This window comes from Haplochromis burtoni, unplaced genomic scaffold (genome assembly GCF_018398535.1).
Source record: "Haplochromis burtoni strain Fernald_Lab_line unplaced genomic scaffold, NCSU_Asbu1 Contig_4, whole genome shotgun sequence".
Lineage (NCBI taxonomy): Eukaryota > Metazoa > Chordata > Actinopteri > Cichliformes > Cichlidae > Haplochromis > Haplochromis burtoni.
Window position 1 is genome coordinate 727,366 of NW_024582365.1, and position 23,417 is coordinate 750,782.

The 23,417-nt window shown below is 39.4% G+C and overlaps 1 protein-coding gene across 8 annotated transcripts in view; it reads left to right on the top strand.

Annotated features, from left to right (window-relative positions):
* diaph2 (diaphanous-related formin 2) overlaps nt 1–23,417 on the top strand; it is a 353,656-nt gene that overhangs the window by 274,180 nt on the left and 56,059 nt on the right. For all 8 annotated transcript variants that reach the window (XM_014333843.2, XM_014333845.2, XM_014333847.2 and 5 more), the window contains 2 exons: nt 13,930–14,094; nt 21,055–21,190. In XM_014333843.2, coding sequence (XP_014189329.1) covers nt 13,930–14,094; nt 21,055–21,190 — 301 coding nt within the window. The remainder of the gene's footprint in view (nt 1–13,929; nt 14,095–21,054; nt 21,191–23,417) is intronic.

The following is a 23,417-nucleotide window of genomic DNA, read 5'->3' on the forward strand; positions in this document are numbered from 1 at the left end:
ACCAAAACAGCCAATCAGATATTTTTGCATCCAAGTCTGTGATTGGCTGGTTTTGTGGCACAAATATAACGGCGTACACAAAGAGTTGAACGCGCACGGGCAGAAATGTTGACACATTTCGAGCGAGCGCAAATACAAAATCTGAGCGAGAGGGGCTGCTGTTGTGTTTGTGTGTGTGGATAATAGCAAACACTGAAATGCAGTTTTTGCACGCAGAAACAAATTTTGTTCACTCAAATTCAGCTTTTCTTCCCTCAAAATAAATTTCTCCTCAAAATGCAACACTTGCACCTGCAAACTTTTTTTTACTTGCACTCAAATTGTTTTTACGTGCGCTCAGAATAGTGGCACAAAAATAACGCCATAGACAGCTCGCTGAAGAACTCGAGTTTCTTCTCCCCCCTCCATGCTGTCAGACACCTTAAAGTGACCCGCGCGTCTCAGCCAATCACAGCGGTACAGACACCCAGCCTTCCGTTTCCACTCTACTCTTTCATTCACATACATTATTCATACTATATTTTCTTCAGACATGTATGCATTCTCTTCTTACATACATATATTATTTGTGAGATTAAATGCATATTGAATGCATGTAAATGAGAGCAAAATGTAGGAACGCATAAATGAAAATGCATGTATGTCAGAGTGAAAATTTGTAAATATGTACATTAAAATACATGTACAAGAGAGCACAATATTGCAATGTGCGTGTTAAATATGTGTAAACATGAGAATAAAAATATCTAAATATAAAAATTAAAATCAAACTATGTGAGAATGTGTGTGAAAGAAGAATGTATGTGTGTGAGAGTGAAAGAATGAATTTCTACTAAGTCATCAAAAGGCCAACATGCAGTATTCTATCATATGCAAACTTATATCATTAAAGGCTTATACTGACTACTAAGTACAATTCTCCATTGACAGTTTTGATGCAGCACGGAGAAATGCATGTACTTATAAGTAGCTTCAAGTTTATTTCCGTTTTTATTTTGGGAGTAGTTAAAAAATGATTTTTATTACTACATGCATATCATATCATTTCAAAAAGAGCTTTAAAAAAGTAATTTAATAAGCTGGGAATAGCTTTTGTGCCCTGATGGCTACAATCCTGTTTCCAAAACAAACAAAGAAAAGAAAGTGTGAAACCCAGCAGTCAACATCCAGGGCTCATTTTATTTATTTTTATTTTTTGTTTTTTTTAATGTAACACAAAAATCCCCAAAACTCAATTTCCTCTAATGGCCTCTTGCGGCTTGCTCAATATGCCCGATCACCGACTTTACAGTGATTGATTTCTTTAGAAGTCATGTGTTCAGATTTTAGTAAGGCAAAATTTAGGGCACCCCTGCTTAGATTGGCTACATTGACCGTTAGATTGACAGCTAGACATCTGTGACACAAAAAGCCAATTGTTGTCTGCTACCTCTCACTTTGCTAATCAGAGTCACTGATTTGGAGTTTTTCTCCACGTTTGTGCTTCCGCTGCCTTTCGGAGCATTTTCAATGGTGCGATCTGACAAAAATAGAGTTTGTTGTGTGGTCCAAGAAGTTTTTTCATCATTTTTTTTTCTTTACTTCTGAAATACTTAGCCTCCCTAGGCAATTTTATCTCGTTACTAATTAATCTAATTATTTGTGAAAGATTCTGCCAGGTGTTCCTGAAGTATTTTTATTTAGTAACTTTTATTTATTTATTTTTTTGCTCCATGTTTTTTTTTTTATCATATTGTTTTAATATAAACCATAATGTATTGTTTGAAAACTGGGTTGCTGTTATAATTAGAGCAATGGATCTCAGCTATACATAGGACCCCCCAAGAAGCCAACTTCTAATATATTTCTTTATCCCCTCTTGCTCGCCCACCTCATCCCAATCAGGCCTCTAAGAAATACCAAGTCCAAAAATCTGAGATGCAGAAATGACTCTTTATATAACAAACTCACAGTTGTATACTCTTTGTCTATATGCAAACTGTGACGAAGCATCACGTGCAAAGTTTTAGAGGTCGCAAGCCAAAAACAGTAGATTAAAGTTAAATTCCTTCCTAGTATGGAGAAAGAAAGCGGGCGTGTTGTTATCACTTTGCCTTATCAATCAGCAGGAAATCCCTTTGTGTTGCTACCTGCAAAGTCTATGCAGCTGTATTGGATTACAGTGCATAAACAGGTGCTGTGCTTCAATCCATGTTTATTTTCAGGGAGCGTATCTGCCTCACTTGCAGTGGTTTTTCATTTAGGGCATAGAATCTAGGTTTCCTTTGAAATGCACTTTTGGAATTGTGCCAGCGTCATCTTGTGCTGCTTAATTCTCCGTTTCACATTCTCAGATAATGACAGGATTTTGTATTGACTGTCAAAACTGTTCTTATTCCAGCTCTTGTTTCATTACATGGCGTCGGTGTGCGTTCAATAGGTCGCTACACAAGTTTGATTCATGATCGTTCCACACTGCTTGTTATTAGTGCAGCATCAAAGCTAGACTTGGTAAACACATTTGCATTTTAATGACTGATATAGATTGTTCTCTTGCTCAATACCGCCATCAACCCACAGCCCACCCCGGCCCACACTGATAAAAGGCGAGCAGCACCTAGTCTAGTTAAATCACCTGTTTTGTAACACAAGCACACGCATTACTGTAAGTGACAATTAGAATACAGATGTAGCATGTGGGATGAACTGCATCATTTTAGGAATAGTGTTGTGGCTTGTCAACTCTTTAAGATTTTCAGAAGGTAATTAAAATAACAAAATACAAAATAACTGGGTTAATCTGCACACACTGAAGTGCCTCAGCTAATGTTAATAGACGGAGACTGAGCAGTTGAAAATATCTTGGAGCACAAATGGATGTCATCAGAGCAGCAATCAGCCTTTGACAAGTGAGCATTTGAGGAGGCAGATCATTTTTTGTGTCCCCAACTCACGTTTTCTTCCCCGCCACCTGCAGAGGATGATGCTACCCATTAAAGAGAATTTACCTCTGTGGGCATGTAATCTGATGCAAATTAGAGCAACACACTGCCAAATGACTGCAGTGACAGTGCTACGGAGCAATTGTAGAAGGTAACACAGCCAACCTATATACCTGTAACTGTAATTTGACAAGCGTTTTGTGAAAAAAGATGAACATATTGATCTTCGTGTCAATACACTAAAGCAATGAATGCATGATACATTTGCCAGTGAGTAGTTCGGGCTTTTTCCCAACAGTACTATCACAGTAAGCTGTTTGCAATGTCCCTGTGCTGGTACGCCATTAAATATGTGCTTGAAGGACAGTCTCTTTATTGATGTGCAACAAGAAAAAGAGACAATGTTGCTAATGCCTGTTTATAACATGCTTACGTTCTTTCCCTGCTGCTTTCTTCCTTTTTGTTCAACTTGTGATAATACAAACTTCTTGCAGCATTTACTACAGAGATAATTCATGTATCTCCACAGAGATAATGCGAGCAAATATTTTCTTCTGAGGTCCAGCCATGTTAGGATCCTGCTGGATGTGTATAGAGGCTCCAAAACCATTAGCTTTATCACACATTGGCAACCAATCAAGCCAGTGATTTTCACAGATAAGAAATATAATTGGTTCAAAAAACAATGCAGGGGTTCTTGTTTCAAAAGTATTTTTTTTTAAATATTACTGATAGTAACTGTTGCCATTTCACAATAGTAGACAGGCTTGAGGATGGGAGGAGTGCAGCTGGGGAGGCTCTAATTTATCTGTTTGTCTGTGTTTTCCTCCCCACACTAAGAAGGGGGAGGAGGCTGTAACAGGGCCCGGCTCCACAGGGGACAGTTGTGTTTAGTGGTGGCATTGATTTTATAAAAGGTTGCGTAGTGGGGAGGCTAGGTAGGCCTGTCAACTTTAGCTCTCACCAAAGCACATCACACCGGCAATCTAATTGTGCTCTTTCTTTAATCCCAAAACTTTAAAAAGGGTGCAGTGTGCAAACATATGCCTACACATCCTTCCTTACAGCGGTGCAGCTATTACAGTATGTATTTACTTGATTCTGCTGTCAGATAGGCGGTGCTCAGTTCCATTCGTTTACCTCTTCTCATCACAACACCACTCGGTATGTTTTTGCAATTCGATACGCACGCTGAAAGCAAGTGAGTTAAAAAAGTGTCCAAGATTTTACCAAGACAAAGATGGATTGACAGATTTGCACACTTTGTTTGACAGCCTGTCCTATGAAAATATAACCCATTGCAATTTTCATTTTGAAAACGGTTCAATAGTGGGAGGCCAGAAGAAGTAACAGGCTAAAGAGTGAAATATGAGAGGACCAAAGGGATTAGGACAGGAAGGGAAAGAAAATACTGGCAATGAAAGTACTTTTTTGTACAGGTTGGAGGACACACACATAGCCAGAGGCAGTTCATCAACTGCTTGTCAGTGCCCCCCCACCCCCTTTCTTTTTCCTCTGTCTTCAGAGGGGAATCTTGTCAGGGTCAGGTGCAGAGATAACCTAACTTGTACACGCAGCATCCACTACCACTCCCCTGAACTTCTAACTAAACTACTGAACTTTCATTCGCTGCTCTCCGTTTTAGCTCAGTAACGTCTAAAATCTTCATAACTTGTTGAACATTCATAAAGATTTATGAGAACTACTCATACTTGTTATTAAAGCACAGCGACGTCTCGAGAACGCGCGTGTCAATTTAATCTTGGTATTTATATTTACATGTATAACAGCTGCTGCACACATCCATTATTCCACACACAAATGCAATTTAAGTGCCAGTTTTCTGTCACTCGTTAGGCACTATATTGGCAAATTTGCTTGCCTTCTAGCGAGCACATCTTACTGTATTCCCCCCTGTCAATTATCTTTTCCTCCTCTTTCTGCACTGTGACACCCAGCAGCTTTTTGACTGGCGAGTCGCACAAAGCTCCTCTGTCTGCCCGCTGAGCCACATGACAAAAAAACTCTTGGGGAGATCATTTTATCTTACTCTTGATTGCCAGATAATTATCAGTTAATTATTTAGAGCCTTAAATTAATTTGCTAAAAATAGTCTCTGTGCTTCTGTGTTGCCAATGGAGACGGCTCCATTATTCCTTTCTCCCCAGTCTCTTCTTCTCCAGCCCCACGTCTTTGACAGCTACTTGTGCCACTCATGTCTGACTCTAATCTAATAAAGGACGGGGTTGTCCTTTTGTATTTAAAGGAGCCTCATTTTTCAAATGCTTCAGCACTGACTCTTTGAATGTCTCATTGTTCTTTGAGTGCAATTTACAGCACGTCATTCACAGAGCACAATCACACAGTTATAGGATACTGATTTATTTTTTTTGGTTTTATTGTTATATTTTTGTCGCCAAAGTTCTTACAAAACCTGAAGTTTAGATTTAGGTGAACAACATAGCACAAACTTTACTTGTGCTGTACAATCTTCTTGAGTTAGTAATATCTCGTTTTCACTTACCCCTCTGCTCCTAGGACACTTCATTAGGTTGAAAATGCTGTGGACAAAGAAATGTCCGATAAGTACTCTTAAAATGGGATTCATTGGCTTAAAGAATCGAAACTTGTTTTATTTTTTCAAACGCACACACACACTCACACACGCACGTGCGCGCACACATGCCTTCACACTCGTGCGCACACCAAACCGGAGGCCAAACAGGATGACCTGCTGAATGGGTTTGTGCTGTGGTAATGATAAGGCTATTGAATGGAGCTGTACTCTTGTCACGCTCGCTGCTGGGCCGGTGGGCTGACTGAAGGAATCTAATCAATATACAGTCTCTCTCCCTCTGCCTTTTTTTCTTTTTGTACAAACAAATTAAAAACTTGGCCAGTTGTTAACTAGTTGTTCTCATAGAGACATTCTGGCTTTTGAAAGCCATCATTATCATCAAATAAGAGATATTGCCTCTAGCACCCTTACCTTTGATAAAACAAAAAGCTTGTTATATTACGGAAAAAAAATAAGGAAAACCATTTAGCGTTCAATTTTTATTACATTTGAACTTTTTAATGAAAGCTGTGTGAAAGCTACACTGGTAGACCTTGTTAGATCTCGGTTTTCTCCCCTTTTCACTCACACTTCCAATTGATCTGAATAAATCAGTCTGTGCAGTCATTGTTGTGAATTGTACAGTACATAAAATAATACACTGCACATCAAACAGATGACCCCTGCTCTCATTCGCCTATTAAAACAGACAGCACTTGAGTTTATCGTTGAGTTATTTACATTATATCAATATCATTTGCATAACATCAAGAAATTTAGCAACAGTTCTTGTTTGCTTCGTGGTGCTACATAAAAGGTTGAAGCCGTCCAGCATGAAGGCAGGAGATTCCATTGACATTTAAAACACACTGCGGCAGTCTGGAAGCACACATCAAAGGCAGCTCAACATGAAGTCCATTTGCAAACCACACTGCCTGACTGGATTACTTACTGTGTTTAGAAGGTATGCATTAAGTGGCCACCTAAGAGGTCCCGCTTTCTACTTTATGCATGGTGATTACATAAAGAAGATAGAATCTGGACAAGCTGTGAGCAAATCTAGGTCAAATTGCTCTTTTCAGAGCTGAAGCTATTGGTAGCTTGTAGATAAAATATAAAGCGAGCACCACAACAATCCCAACAAGTTAAATCTTGGACCGATTGTAATAATTTGCTTTAAGCCAAGTTTAGAAACTAACAAGTAAAGCAGCTTGAAAACTTGCTTTGCTAATTGAATATTAGCAAATGCTGCATGTTTTGGAGTGGCTGCAGCTGGCTGCTAAGGACAGATTCAGTTGTACAGCGTGGCTGATATCCCTAATAATGACACAAAGTCAGTGGTCATGTTTGTGATGTTGACCTTTTGCCAATTAATTAGTTTTAATTTGTTTGCTATTCACTTACAAATGATAGTGTCTGTGTTTATATTTTGCACAGCTTCCTAACTTATATGAATAGCAGAACGACAGCATGGCTATGACAGTGTTGTCAGTTGGTGAAATGATAATTAGAAATTGATAAAGCGCATTAAAACCAAAAGACAGAGCGAGATCCTGCTCAATAAACAAATATTACAGTCCAACAATTGTGATTCATCACTGTCACTGTCAGCTAGAACTACAAAGGCAGGTTATACACAGTCAATACCGTGTGCCCTACAGAAATAAGCATCTGTTTACTCCCACAGTAACAAAGCCAGACGCGTCTTTTAAATTGATCATAAAGCAAGAAAAGACGATTTTCCTGCCAAGTAGAAGGTGAGGAACATGGTTTGTTTGTAGTATGATGTACTAACTAGGACTAAGGTGAGCTAACTGTTGCGTCAATATCTATATGTGTATAATAATACATTTTGCTCCAATATTCAAAGGTGCACAGTGAATACATCTAAACGTGATTAAGCGTTAGAAGGAGAGTTCCTATAATTATGAGACCAAACAATCACACTCATTTCCTTCTACATTCCACGGTCTTTTTATGCTGAAGGAAAAATGTGATAGTTGGATTCACTGAAGAACAAATCAATAAATGTGCAACACTGGGTATCATTAGCCTCCCAAATTACAAACTCCGTGTACCAGCATTCTGCACTCTTTAAAATTGGTCGAGTTGCATTTTTTGTGGTTGTTGAACTATGTAATAATGTTTACAAGCAAGCTTTGTCTATTAAATGAAATGTAATAGCTGCGTTGCACATACTTTCTTCTTCGAGGGGCGTCTCACCAGTTATTGTAATGTTAGGACGGGATTGATGTTTACCGATTAGATCAGGGGAAGCAAGAGACTTGACCTTTTAGAATTTGACAAGTATAAACGTTGTAAACACAGTGGATTTGCATTGTCATGTTTCCGCTCTGTGAAAATTACACAGAGAGGCGCAGGCCCCGGGCATCGATGTGGCATGAGATTATTTTGGATAAGGATGAAAGGATGACGACAACCAGGAATGGTTATCAAAGATAAAATTGTGTGTTTTGTGTAAGTGTGGGTGTGTGTTGTCTTCGGATTTACTCACCAGCACCGTGATAGTGGACATCAAATTATTTTTGCCAAATTATTTTTCCTGTGCTCTGACAGCTTTTTTAATAGCCTATCCATGATTCAACAGGTCATTCCCATGGACCTAATCCCCTCATTTCTAATTCATATAGTCTCTTTTCCTTTATCAGATGTAGTCATTACACCCACTAGTCTCCCCCTCATTGAGTTGTTATAACACCAGCTGGGTGCTGTACTGAAGAGCTTTGAATGCTTAAGTAGAAGCAACCTTCCTCTCTGCACGTATAAATATTTCAGACACAGACAGGCAGAATAAATTGACAGTAAAATTGACATTAAATCTGTCTTTTAATTTCCAGAGATAGAGGAGGCAGGGGCTGTAGGTGAGATGATGGAGAGGAGTATAGAGAGAGTAAAGGTCATGACCCCAGTGTCAAAGTGGTAATATAATTCACTAAGCCTCTGTTGTGTGGAAAATACATTCATCACAAGTATTAAATATACACCACATCCCTAGTACTATGCAGATGTTTCAGGCACTGTTGATGGTGCACTGCAGTCAGGAAGGTGCAAGATGATTCCCAAATTCTTTCTGCGTCATAACAGCGACACCAAGCACACAGCCTGTGTCACAAACAGACAAGGAGTCACGCAATAGATCCCATAGAGACAACCTAGACCTACAGAAGAAATGTTAGGATTGCTCTAATATTAGAAAATGTAATTGATAGCATTAATCACAACATTATTGGCACCTTTCAACATCCAAGAGAAATTGCAGAAAAAAGAAATACAATTTAGTGTGCAGCGACAAAGATGGATAGGACAGGACTGCATTTCTCAGTGGCACGCTGTTGATTTTCATCCAAGGTGTTGTTTTGATTACTTTGGACAAAATCCAGCAGCTTTCAGTGAGTATTGTTTCACTAAGGCATTCAGTTTGGTACAGATTTAATTATTCCCACATTGTAAAATGAGCCTGTCTTGAATTCTTGCATTTTTAAGTACGACAAATAGGCTCACATTTCAGACAAATACGAGCTGAGGTTTAAGGCACCTAAAACATTCATATTTTTTAATACATATATTTAACTACTGATTAAGTTTTGTCATGTTTTTAGCAGTCTGTATTCATTTATCAAGTGATTGTAGAAGGTATGTTTTGTTTTTGATTATTTTTATTTTTATTTGCTTTTTTATTGTTGCGAGAGCTCTTGGGATGGAAAAATCGTGTTATGTATAATTGCAAATACAATTTCTCCTTTGCCTTCTACATAGATTGTTTACTTGCATGCAACCAATGTCTACTAAACCCGATTTGTCAATAGAACTTGAGGAGAGGAATTCTCAGTTTTCTTTTTAATGAAACCGTTTTTTGATGTTATTTAATAGAAAAAAAGAATATTGTAATCATACATTTACATTGATTAGTGAGTAAATAAGTTGTCCAACAAAATACATTGACATAAACTTAAAACTCTGGCTGGAGACCGACCACATGTATTACACAAAGGGTGGAGGACTAGGCAAATTTTAAAGCAGTAGAGAGAGAAGGCCATCATAGCTAGGATTATCTGCTTTAATTGGGAGAGTAAGAAAACAACTTCAATTGTATAATACTGAGATCTAGTTGTGAGATTTTCCACACTGCATCCTTCAATATGAAGGCACGTGCCTCTTTGAAATTTTGGCAGCTTCCGCCTGCTTGCCCTCCTGACCCCCCCACAGTATTAAAGCATTTAAGTTTATCCCACTTCTTCAGTTTTCATATGCAGATGAGAGAAGTGATGCAAGCAGAAATGCAGATTTTTGAATGTCTAAGCAGCAACAGTTACAAATAGTTTACTCATTCATTAATTTATTAAGGAACAACCTTCTCTCTCTCACTCTCTCTGTCTGCCCTGCCTCTGCTCTCAATTCCTTCATCCCTTTCTCATCCCGTTCTCGCTCTCAACATGATGGGTTATGTCCAGTCAGTGGGCAGCCTTGGTGTAATTTGGCCCACAGGGGCTGTTGGCAGTAGGTGTGGGGATAAAGGGAGCAGGGATAGTGGGGTTTGGAGAAAAGCAGGCTTAGCGTGGGGCCTTGGATGGAAGGGCCAGCAAGCAAAAGCATTAAATAAACATTAATGGAACTAGGTTACAAGAGATTTATTAAGGAGGCTTTTTGGGGCCCCACTGTAGGGTTTTATGCAGCACTTTAATAATTCTCTCATGCACACAGGTAAACAAAGCAGGTAATTTATTGCCATCCTCATAGGTGGCCATTGTAAAAACTGTCTTAACTTTGTTTTTGCCCACAAATGGATTTGTCTATTTCTTTGGGATTTATCATGACATTGAATTGAGTTTGGCTCCAAAAAGCCTTTTTAACATCTAGGGTAAGTCTGACTTGGATATGATTTTGATGTTACGTTATGGTGATGAAAACAAGCGGACTTAATCACAGCTTACTGATGTTAAATGTGGCCTTTTTGGCATGCCATGCACTGATTAAACACAGTAATGAGGACACTGTACTAGGACAAAGACAGAATTTTGAAATTGTACAAGGGCAGGTTGGGTTTTGGTAAAGAGAAAGAGAATTTAAAACCTACAGTAAAGCAATGCTTTGCACTGACACCACACTTCGTATCTTACGTCGTGTAAGCCAGCACCATCAGTTATGATAGTCAGAAACTTGTGTTGCTACGTAAGCCAGGGGTTTGCGACCAGCTGCTATTTTGCAAGCTCCTTTTAGACTAAATATGTTTATCTTTCAAATATATCAGCTTCACTTAGTTTTTAGTGTTTAACCACATGAAATAAAGACTTGTAAAAAAGTTCAAAACTGACAAGATGTACCACTATAGAGTGGCAATTTAAGAAAAAAATCGAACCTGTCAAACTACATAAACTCCACATTTGTAACATTGAGCCCTCAAGCAGGCGCAGTTGTCCTGTTCTGTGTTGATGAGGTTTAGTCTTCAGGAAGCACAGGCAGTGGCCCTTTGAGGACAACTAGAAGAGGAGAGCAAAGACTGACGAACAGGGTCAGGGCAACCAAAGGCTGCATGCTGCTTTACCTTGAGACTCATCCCCTCTGCTCCCTGCTCTGCTTCAAGCCAAAGTGACTGGAATACCAGACACAGTTCAGACTACATACTTCTGAAAGTTTTCTCTAAGTAAAGGAGAAAGAAAGAACTGCTTGTTTGAGTGAGGGAATTTAATGGAGAGAATATGATGGGGAAATGTAAAAAGAGAATTATAAAGGGAATGTGTTTGATTGAGACAGTGGTGGACAGGAAGAAAGTAAAGGAGACGGATCAAGAAAAAATTTATCTTTACAGAGGAGAGAGAATAAAGGCTGCAATGACTGTGAGAAAGTAAGGGAAAGAAAATAGTAACAGACATCCTGACAGAAAGACATTCAAAGAATGGCATTGCGACTGTGTGTGTGTGTGTGTGTGTGTGTGTGTGTGTGAGAGTCTATTTGCCTGTTCATTCCGTTTCTGTATGCGTGTTGGATGAAGGCTCTACCATACCGGTTGTGTTGCTGCAGGATAGTGTGCGTCAGGCTCCATCAATATGACATGTCTTTGATGTGGAAATACAAGGAGCAAAACCCCAGCCAGCCTCAGTCCAGTCCCCAGTGGGCCACATCTACCACAGTGCATGTGCATACATGAGTATTTGAGTGAGCGAAAACAGAGAGAGGAGAGAAAAGTAGAGAAAAGGAAATGCAGAGAGCCACAAGCCACAACAAGCACTACACATAACCACTGTCTCAATGCTTAACTGCCATTCTGCAATGAGGCAACAGTTGTGACCTGAACATTTTCAGAACCAAAGGGACTGTGCACTCAGTCGTCAATACTGTGGAATCAATATTGTATGCAAAGTATCTGTGCCGCTGTCGAATGATAAGGTGTCGTGATGCTTTTTGCACCAAAACTGACACATTGATTTGGAACGAGTCTCATTCTTGTTTGCACTTCATAAATAGTAATATAAATATTTCACATTTGTATATTTTCACAATTATTATTTTATAATTGTTAGAATTGGAGGTTGTTAATATATCCCAGTCTGGCAATCAACAGTGACTATATTGGTGTTTTTGGATGAAGTGCCACCACTTGGTAGACTGGACCTTTTAGAGAAGAGAAGGGAGGATAGTGTTTAGACTTCATGAAACAAATGCAGCTCCTACACTGAATAGATATATTACTTTGGCAAGGTTTTACGTTTACATTTATCTATCAGACCTTCAGGTTTTCACACACATGTCGAATGAAGGGGAGGTGTATAAAAGACGATATAAAAGCAGTCTGGGAGAAACAAGGGGGTAAATCACAAACAGGAATAAAGACAAGGAAGAGGAAAGAAAAGGAGGAGCTTGCTATGAACCTGGACTGTGCCATTTCTGCTGTGTGTTTGCGAGCAATGGCTTCGAAGGTCCAAATCAAACCAGACAGGTCTGTCATATACACAACTATTTTACTAGAATTCAACTTGTATCCTACTTTACTGCTAAAAAAATGTTTTTGGATTTGTGGTTGACCCTTTGACGGCTTCTGGGGGCATGGTAGAGAGAGTTTAAGATTCACTATCCTTTTGTAGCTTGCCAACTTTACCAACTTCTGAATACCTGAGTGGAATATAACTGTAACAGCTACATGAAGCACAGGGGAAATGGCCTTCAGCATGGGAGTGTCTCTAAAATCAAGTGCAGATATGTCTATGCCAATTCTCTCATTTCATTCTCTAGTCGTTTAAGTGGGTTGATGAAATGTAATTCATATAAAACTCCAATAAAAATTCAATAAAAACACAGAAATTTGGTATTAAAACCTTTTTCAGGAAAGGTTTTATAGCCAGCCTTGTATTGTAATGATGTAGGCTGCTAGCATGTTCAAATACAGTGTGGCTACACTGTAACATGAGTACAGCTTTTTGCTAACTGTAGCTGGGACCTCGCCATCAAAAATAAACTTTTTCTACTCAGCTCTTCTGTCGCCTGAGGCTGGGGACTGATGTAGTGATTTGTGCTGCTCAGTGCAGCCAACAACAGAGCAGTTTCCGCGCTTACCTCTTTGCCTTGACATAATGCTAGGAGTTCCTGCAATTGCAAGAACAAAAAGGCACACCTCAAGCCATTTAGCTTCGTGCCACTGCAGATGTGACAGATACAAAAATAGCCTCTTAAGAAAGAAGATGGAACTGATTGAAGGCACAGCAGGTGTCAGACACCACCGCCTGTGTACTGAAACTAGCACTACTCGAGTTTCTATAGTGTTTTTTTCTCCATACTTGACTGCTTGCTAGCATGTACTTGCATGTCTGTAAATGTTGGTAGATATGTGTATTTTTGTGTCGTCCTCATCTCACCTAGACTATGTGAGTCTCCGAGTGTCCAAGTGCAGTCTCTATGAGAGGTCAATGGCTGCTGCGATAATGCTTAACTGATGCTGGCTGTCAATAGTCATTCACCAGGAGAAAAGTGCTCCGCCTGTTCAGTAAATTACACAGTGCGACGTGAGCTGTGAGGTTCAAAACAACCTGACCCCACTGTTGTTGTGAGAAACAATAGAACAATGACTGCAATCAGCTTTTCCAGCAACCATCTGTGTCATGCTGCTGACTACAAAACACCTTTCCATTACTCCAGGGCTGCAGCTATTAGCTCACCATGCCATTGACTCCAAAGTGAGATGGAGAGGTTATTGTAATGCCACATTAGATTGTCTCTGACCCTTCTTTATCTAGTATTTTGTTTTGCTGACCTTGGCATAGGTGGGCTTTTTGAATGCTATAAAGCTTGTGAAAGTGATCATTTTTCACAATGACTTGTTTTTCTAGAGATCAACACGCTTGTGAGATGTGAGATTATATTGGAGATTATTTTTGAATATGCTTTGTGTATGTTTGAGACATGTCTTTCTCCTTTTTTCCTTGACTCTCTGCTTCTCACGGCTTCAGCAAGAGTTCCAGGGAGCAGTATGAAAAATTGTCCACCATGCACAAGAACATGCAGAAGCTGTATGAAAATATAGGCAGTTATTTTGCCTTTGACCCCCACTCGGTCAGTGTGGAAGAATTCTTCGGAGAACTGGCCACCTTCCGCATGCTCTTCATGGTAAGTGCAAACTTTCTGATTTTTTGCACACGAACACGAACACGTTCCTTCAAAGTAGGCACGTACGTTGACTAACAGAAGCCCCCACCCACACGTGCGCATACTTTCGCACACGCTTACTTGCACACACTGGGTGTCAGTGAATTGAGAACAGAGGTTGTGTATTACACATGCACACATTTTCATCAAACTTCCAGGGTCCTGACAGGTGGTGAAAACTTGTGCGAAAATTACACTGCTGCACTTTCATGGATGCACTTGAATAGAAAAAGGGGACGCCGATTATGTCGTATCGCACTTCCATTAGTTTGAAGGACTTTGGAAGGATATACAAAAGAGAAATATCAAAATCTAAGCAGAAGAGGCTGAGGTAGTCATTAGTAATGGAGCAGCTCTGAAAGCAAATTTTCCATAATGCACCTCAACAGCTTCTCAACCCTTCCTGTCAGGTAAATGCTTACAGCTTTCAAACTCTACACTGTTAGTCCATAACTCAGACTTCTTCTGCTTATAATTTTTCCTCATGTTTTCAATCACAACAACTCCAAAGACATCACTATGGTCTTACCTCGGTTATTTTGGCAGACTTGGTACATCTTCAAAGCCAAAAAAGAAATTATGAAACGTAAATCATTACGTGAACAACGATGGTGAAATAATATCCGTCATCTGATAATCTGTCAAGATTTTCTTTCTTTAATATTTCTTTAATGTTTATTCAAAATATTTGGGTTTGGTGAACAACATGTTAATAAACAGGAGAATTACTGTCACGCCATGTTTGATTTACCTGTCTTTGTTCTGAACCTCATTTTCAGAAATGAGGCCGATTGTTTTTTTTTAACACCCAATATTTAACATTTAACATGTCGATTTTTAGGAAAAAGAGCAGATAAATGTAAACTTTCTCCTCATGTCAAACGTCCTTGACTTGAGAACTGGAAGAAAGCGTCCTAAGTTACAAAGAAAAAATAAAACAGGTCAATCAAAGCAAGACTACTAATAAAAGAAGCGTCAACAAGCTTCATAACCTGGTAAACAGGGTCATTTACATATTTATTCTTTCACATATATGTAAATACAATAAAAATATATCTTTCCACTGATTATAAAGTATGTTTTGTCTGCAATAAAAAGTATATATATCATATACGATATCTGAGAAATGCGATGAGAAAGGTTTGAGGTTCACTAAATGTGACGTAGCATTTTAAATTGGATTAAGGGAAATAAAAAAACAGCCTCTGCTACTTACAGCAGTGAATAAAGGGCAAGAGAGATTAGTGTGTAAGAGGTAATATTAATGATAAGATAAACATCCTCTGTTAAGTAGTCTGTTAAACATTCATTCAAGCGTCTGTGGTTTTCCACCTTGAACAGTCTAGTCATCCCTACCGGCAATGCCCCGAAAGCTCCTGGTGTCAGGATGATGACACCGTGTCCAGACGGCACACCCTCAGTCTTCACCATCTATTAATGTGAATGGCAAGGTCCCCTTGTCTGAATCCTTTCCTCTCTTTTCTCTGATCCCCATTTGAAACCAACTTTTCATTCCCGCTGATCAAAGTGCACAACCATACAACATAACGCTCCCTTGAGGATTCCAGAGTTGCATGTCTCTAAAAGAAGCATCCACCCAAGAAAATAAATTATTCTCTCAAGCAAATAGCTGCAGATGAATATTTTATTACTGATTTAAACTTTCCTTCTATGGTTAAGGGGAGGGAAATGACTGGGATATAGTTTTGTGAAATGGGGGTTGGATTATGAGTTAATATATTCATATAACAACAATCCTTTAATCACCATATTTTTCAGATATTATTTATAGTTTTCGGCTTTTCAGCTCTGCTGACAGGAATGCTAATCTCATCTGCTCGCAGAGCACAAGAAATCAATGCTTGTTTATACTTTTATTTCTCTTACCCTGTGAGAACAACTGCGCTAGCTTCTTTTCAGCACAGCGAAAGCTTCTTCTTAGCTTTTCTTGTCAGTGAAGCAATTTTAGGGAGATACCTGCATCATGTTATTTATCTTTGAAAAGGTTGACCTGCATCAGCCGCTGCTGATTTGTTCCAACTGGCAAATTGGAATTCAAGTAAATTTAACTTCTTAATATGCCTGGTGTGTCTCACACTCTTATTTCAATATTGAGACATTGCATTGTTTGACTTTCTTCCGTCTGTGTTGCATTGCCTTGTGCAATGCATTCACATCACAAAGCATCTGCAGTATTAAAGAATTCCATTGCAATACAGTCACCCTAAATTGCTTTTGCTAAAAAGCTAGGGCTTAATGCACCCGACCGACATGAGGCATTTGAGTAAACGCATTGACAGACAGTCCTCACAGAACTGAATGTAACTGATAAGAGAATCCATTAACTCGATTTCCCTTCTGTTTCATTCTCTTTTTCTCCCTCACTCCTTTCCCATTCTCTCTTTTTTCCTGTGGCCAATGAATTATTATTTGATTTCAGTACATGGACTCAGTATTCCAAGAGTCCAACAATTTGTTAATTTAATGCTGCTGCCATATTCTGAAATTGAGTATGAGTGAAATGCAATCGCAGGGTCTTTATACGTAATCCTGACCAGGAGCATGGGGATGAGGATTTTTTCATTAATGAGTTATCAAAGCACAGCAGATGGGCTGGGATGAACTAACAGTCTTCCTTGTTAATTGAGTGACTTTCTAATAAGACCAAAAGACCCAAACTGGGTTCACAAAGTAGCGAGATAGAGCATCTAAGAGATTAGAATGATGGTTTCTGTGTCTGTGTGTGGGGGTGGATCCGTCCACTTCTTAGCCCGCATGATATTTCTAAAGCTCCCTAATTCCTTCACAATATGAGAAATGATCATAATCAAGCTGATGATGCTAAAGATGACGCTCTGGCAAAGACTGAGCTCTACCTTCTTGCTGAATCACTGTCACATTTCCTCAGGATGCTTCTAGTGGTGCACAGTCATTCAATTCTTTGCACCAGATTTTAGAGGTCACCTATCAATATGGGAATACATGTATACTGCAGAGCAGAAGTCTCACAATCTGTAACCTATAACTTCTTGAAGACATTTCCCCAACATCCTGGCACACAGTGTAACAGATGGCTAATAAACACATTTGCTGCTTAAAGCCCAGGCGTTGTAGTGTTTGTAAAATTCAAATGAGATATAGCAGTGACACTCTCTGTGTGAGATCACTGGTGCGACTGAGCAGTTGGAAATACTTATTGCTCCCTCATTGGACTGGCAAACCTGTATGCATGGGAGGGGAACCATGCTGTGGGAGATGTATTGTGTTGTAAAGGGTCAAGGAAGAACAGCAAACACATTTCATGAATTATTGAAAGAACGGACCTGGAAAGGGAAAAGTCTGCGTGGCCTCGTTGGTGGGTTGGACGTGGATGTTCCACAGCATTCAGTTTCAAGCCAAGTATAGAGAGAAGAGTACCTACAATCTCCATCGCAAACACACTGAGTGTGACACGCACTCTCATCTCGTGGCCTCTGTGAGCCTCGGTGCTGCAGTGTGCTGCTTCAGTGGTGATGTTGTCAATCATACTTGAAGATGCTATTTTACAAAACCACATTTTGTTTTGTCTCTCGGTTTAAACATCCATACAGAGCACAGCCAGGGCCCATAAATGCAGGTTTTACAGCTTTATTTAAGGGTTGTGGGGTTAAATTGTCGCTATAAAAGATAACAGTCGTTGCGGTGGATATTCAAAGGCCAGTTTTTAAGCTAAATGTATTTTCTCGAAGAGCATTTCCATTTCGTTTGTGAACAAAAACCTCCGGTGCTCAATAGAAATATCATTTGCCCACCAGCAAACTCAGTAAAAATATACCGGCTGCTGTTTTTATGTGTTGCAACATTTGAATTTGAAAAGTCTCTGCTCAATTAAATGAGAAATTTGCTGCACCTTGACTAAAATTAGATTTGCACTTAGATTTGCTGTGTGTCACAGGTGGTCAGGTAATATAATCCATCAATTTAATTTGCGCTGGCACTTTGCAGCCACCTTGGATCAGGTATTTTGAAGACCCACTACAATCACAGGCCACTTCATTAGTTACACCTTGCGAGTGCCTGAACTGCCATCATTTTTTGTGGCATAGATTACTAAAGGTGCTGTAAACAAACAGCATTATGTGACTCAGCTGTTCCAACACATCTCAAATATGGTCTGTTGGTTTGAGATCTGGAACCAAGTGTGGACTTGGTCTGTTGTAGCCCATCTGCTTCAAGGTTCACTATGCTCTTCATTCAGAGATGTTCGTCTGCATGCCTTTGTGATAATGTGTGCTTATTTGTGTTACTGTTGCCTTCCTCTCACCTAGAAGCAGTTTGGGCCATTCTCCTCTGACCTCTGGCATCAACAAGACATCTTTAGTGAAAAAACTGCTGCTCACTGGATATTTTCTCTTTTCTGTACTACTCTCTGTACGGCCTAGAGAGGGGTTGTGTAAGAAAATCCCAGAAGATCATCAGTTTCTGAAATAGTCAGTACCAAGAGCCTTGCCACATTCAAAGTCACTTTTTCAAAATAATCTTTCTTCCAGATTGAGATTCTCACTTTGAAATTAAGCAGATTGTCTTGACCATGTCTACATGCCTAAATGCACCGAGATGCTGCCACGGGATTGGTTAATTAGATATTTGGGTTAACAAGCGGTTGGACAGGTGTGCCGTATGGAGTGGCCTTTGTGTATATAAATGATTGGAGTGTGAGCCCCAGGACTAACTTCTGTGGAATCAGCGACATTAAAAAAATCAAGGTTAAAGAAAAACAAACAAAAAATAAAGCATTAACAGACTGGGGACTTGCAGCAAGGTAACATTCAGGTTATGGATATAGTAAGATAGAAAAGTCATTACTCGTTTTGTATACAGTGTTGTAGTGTAACACGCATCAGTAACACAGAGGTTAATGAATCTTATATATTGTTTAGCTCATTAAGTAACAGAACGATGTCTTTTTTTTTTTATTAAAATTTTTAAAAAATTAATAAATAATTAACCTCTTGTGCGACTAATTATAGTAATGAGCATCACCTAGAGACCAATGCCATGGCCAAAAATAAACATTTTCATGGTTACTTCAAATTATATTGTTACTTGTACTTTGATCTTGAGCAGTCGAAAGTGCTTTGGAGACCAACTGCAACGCATGTGCTTTCATAACTTAGTCTCAGAATTTATAAACAATATCTAAGCATTTCAAGAGGAACCCGAATTCTTGCCTTACGTGTTATATGGGTTTAAATCAGGTTGTCTGTATGAGGTGTGTTTTTGTTAAGCAGATCTCATGATGATGATGGTTTCCCCTCCTGTGTCTTCCTACGATACAGAGCTGCCAAGAAAATGAGACTTGATACAATCAGTCGCTGCCAGTGGCAAAATTGGGGTGGCCAAAGAGAATGGTAGAGCGAGCACATATTTGGTGCTATGGTAATTAGTCGTGCCGTTTGATTAGAGCAACATGATTATGTTGCATAATCATGTTTACAGTCAGAATTAGTTGTTTGTTTAAAATAAGTTTTGCCGACAGGATTTTTTATGCAATCTGCATAATTTACAGCTACTAATGCTGTAAGTGTCGAGCATTACAGTGACAGTATCCCCAAAATGAATCTTGTCAGCGGACGGTGACAAACATTTTGAACATTTTGAACTCAAATAATCTCTTATTTGAGCAAAAAGTTAAGTGTTTTGCTAAATATATACCCATGCACTGCCTTACTAACTCCAAATAGCAACATAGTGTTCGGACTAGTTTGTGTATCTGTTTCATTTGCACAGCTTGAATGCGATGATGATAAAATATTGCTTGAAATGTGAGTGTTTACAAATCTTTTTCAGCCACAGAAAGATAATTTAACTTGGTCCATTTTCAAAATGCAGTTAATACTAACACTCTCCCCTGTTTTTTAAATTACTTTCTTTTATTCTATTACGACTTCATTATTACAACACCCCTTTACCCCTCTTTGTCCCTCTATCTCTCTCTTGCTCTCTCTCGTTGCCCTTGTCATCTAACAAGGAGACAGTGACAATGAGGGCTTGTGTCCTTGGACATGGAGAAAAGCTCTGCTATTGACTGGCATGATGAGCTGCTTTTTCCTTGTTCCTTTCCCACAATCCCCATAATCCCCCTGTCTTAGCTGCCAACACGACACACACATCAGGACCACAGGGGCATTAGATGGGGGCCTACTGTCGCCACTTATTATATCAGTGCACAGACAGGGCCATGCCTTCACTTACGGATGCACACACACATGCATGAGGGGAACGCCACAATAAGCAGGAGCGCAAAAATGGCTTTCACCATAGGCACATATGCATGTATATGTATACATACAGCATAACCGTTCCCACGTGTACACCCACCTACAATGGGTCCTGTGCAGGGCTGCACCACAGACCTGAAATGAGACAACTTTTTTCTTCAAAGGTCACTTGGTTGCATCTTATTCTCTGTTGGCACAAGAACAAACTGACACATTTGTAAAGGCTGAATACGTACTGTTGATTATCTCTCTTTCTCTGACTCCTGACATTTCAGCTGGCCACGAAGTAGGCCAAAGATTATATCTTTTTCCCTCCTCAGAGACCATCACATTTCTGCTACACTTTTTAATGTTGCGGCATGTCCATACAACCATATTGATGTCTTTTTCATAACAAATGAGCTTGTGATAAGAAAACTTTGTAAGTCTAGCAGTTGAATGTTTGTGGCCCCACACATAAAGTATGATATGCTGTTTTGTTTTTGTTTTTTTCCAGCAGTTTATCTGTAACTATCAAACTTTCCTCTGAGTAGAATTTCCTAATGACATGCTGCTGCTTCTGAACACTATACAGTAGTGAATATGCTTAAAAAAGTGGTTGTGGCAGGAGCCAAATTCTGATTTTATCTGTGTTTGTGTCTCTGTGCGTGTGTCTCATCAGGAAGCAGTGAAGGAGAACCACAAGAAAAGGGAGATGGAGGAGAAGATCAAGAGAGCCAAGCTGGCGAAGGAGAAGGCAGAGCGTGAGAAGCAGGAGCGCCAGCAGAAGAAGAAGCAGCTGATTGACATGAACAAAGGTATGCCACTTCTCCCCATGCCGCCACCGAGCCGGAGATAGGAGAACTCGGAGGACAAGAACAGGAGGATGGGAGGGGATTTCGTGGAAATCTGCTTCACATAGATTTGAACTGAAGGAAGAGGATAGTGTGTAGGAGGAGCAGAACTTATCTGTCTTAGCTATGAAGGAATTCTATATTTACTTTGATACCTAGCACAACGCTTCCAAACAAAACAGAGGTTATGTTTACACGTTACGTCAAGTTTCGTCCATGTATGTAGAGAGACATATTTTTTCATAAAGGACACACATGTGTAATGTTATACATATTTCACATAGTGTATATCCTTCAGTTTTGTTACCAGCTTCCATCGGGATACGAAAGAGATTGAAAGCTGTGCACGACATATAGAAAAGGCAAAAGCTTGTTCTCCAGAAGGCACGTCCAATGTGATTGTGGTCATTTTATTAGTCCATTGGCCCATTTATCCATTGGTCTTGTCGAAGCAATGGGCTGTTTTCAGGCGGCATGTTACATTTAATGTTGCAAATAGCTAGAATTAGACTGTGTCCTCAAGCAATGCCAGTAAGCCGTGTATTGATCAATGAAAGTCACAGTTGTTCACACATGAAAAATAATAGTGACAGAGCTGGGTGCCTGTGTGTAGTTATGCCAATGACACTGAGAAGATATTTCAAGCCTGGAGGGGCTTTGTGAGCAGTCAGTGTGTTCTTTTCTTCTTCATTTTTTTCTTCTTTTTTTGCACAAATTGACTGGGATTTTCACAATTTACCAACTTCTAAATGTCAGCACCAGGCAGAGACCTCTCTGTAGCTCAGCCATATTGGGAAATGTGACAAGACAGTTCTCAGTATGCCACAAACTCTCCAAGATAATTGATGCATGCTGCATTTTCTTTTTCCTAAGCAGTGACCTCTCTGAAAGCCTCACTTTTAATAATCCAACATGTCTGAGCTGAGGGAGCCTGTCTACCCCTCTCTCTCATTCTGGCTAACCAGATGGAGAAGGATAGAGAAGTAGGTATGATATTAAATATTTCTGCCAGAGCAGATTTTGATCTCAGTTTCTGAATGCCATAATATGACTCGTATGAATAAAACATAAGGATGACATGGGCAACGTTGCCTGCGGCCTTGGAGATAGTGGGGATTGTGCACCAGCAGCACCAGCACCTAGCTCGTTGGACTCTTGCGATAACAATGACCTTTGAAATTATGAAATATGCACTTTAAAATTCAAGTTGTATCAAGCCCGAGCTGTATTTTTTTCTTATGAGAAGGTTCTTACCTACACGGGCTTTAAATGTTCATATTTTTGAGTACTAACTTCTGCCTATGTGGAATGTAATCAGAGGAAGATCGATCAAATGCAGAGATTTTTAAATGTACTCTGTGAATGAGAATCTGAACTTCAGCCAGAAGCAGGTTGGAGGTTACAGCAGCTTGGTGGTTTGTGCTTCTGTTTTCTCTTAGCTTCCCTTTAAGCTGTGTGGTTTGAACACACATTGCAGGATATTTGGTGCTTTCACGTCTTACTTTTTCCCTCCATTTCTCTCCAGTTAACAGCTTTGGCTTAAGATTCTTGGCTTTCTTCTCCAATCCTGTTCTCCAATTCTACATGTGCTACCGAATTAGTTATTTTCACATCACCATTTCAGCCTGAGCGTCAGCAATGTTTCCAGAGATGGATCGTTTAATACCTTTAATACACCTTTAATTAATTATGTCTGAAAATAATTTAGTGTTTCCGAAGGTTGAAAGGCTAGAATTATAATAGTCGTGTCTTTATTGTATACTAAATTTGTTTGTAGGCTAAATAGATAGATGGAAGGGAGAGAGAGAGAGACAATGAGATCAAATATAAATACATTTAGATTGCAAATCCATTAACATAAGCAGCTAGAGTAAACATATGGCTGTTGTATTATGAGAATTATGCTCAGGTCATTGTCTTATCTGTTTTATGGATTTACAGATTTTCTCATTTTATTGCTTAAGAGAGTCTTTGATGGATCATAGTATTCAGTTTAATGCCATTTCAAGAGGCTATTTTTGAGAAGGGATAGATTTGATGTCATTTCACAAATTGCAACCTAATCCTCTTCGCTTGCAAATGATTAAGAACGAAATACATATTTAATGGGAGTTTAATTCATTTAGCTTGTGCCAGGATGGCACCAGGGTGGGGGAGGGTTGACGGACAAATGCAGTAGGACAATCATCCC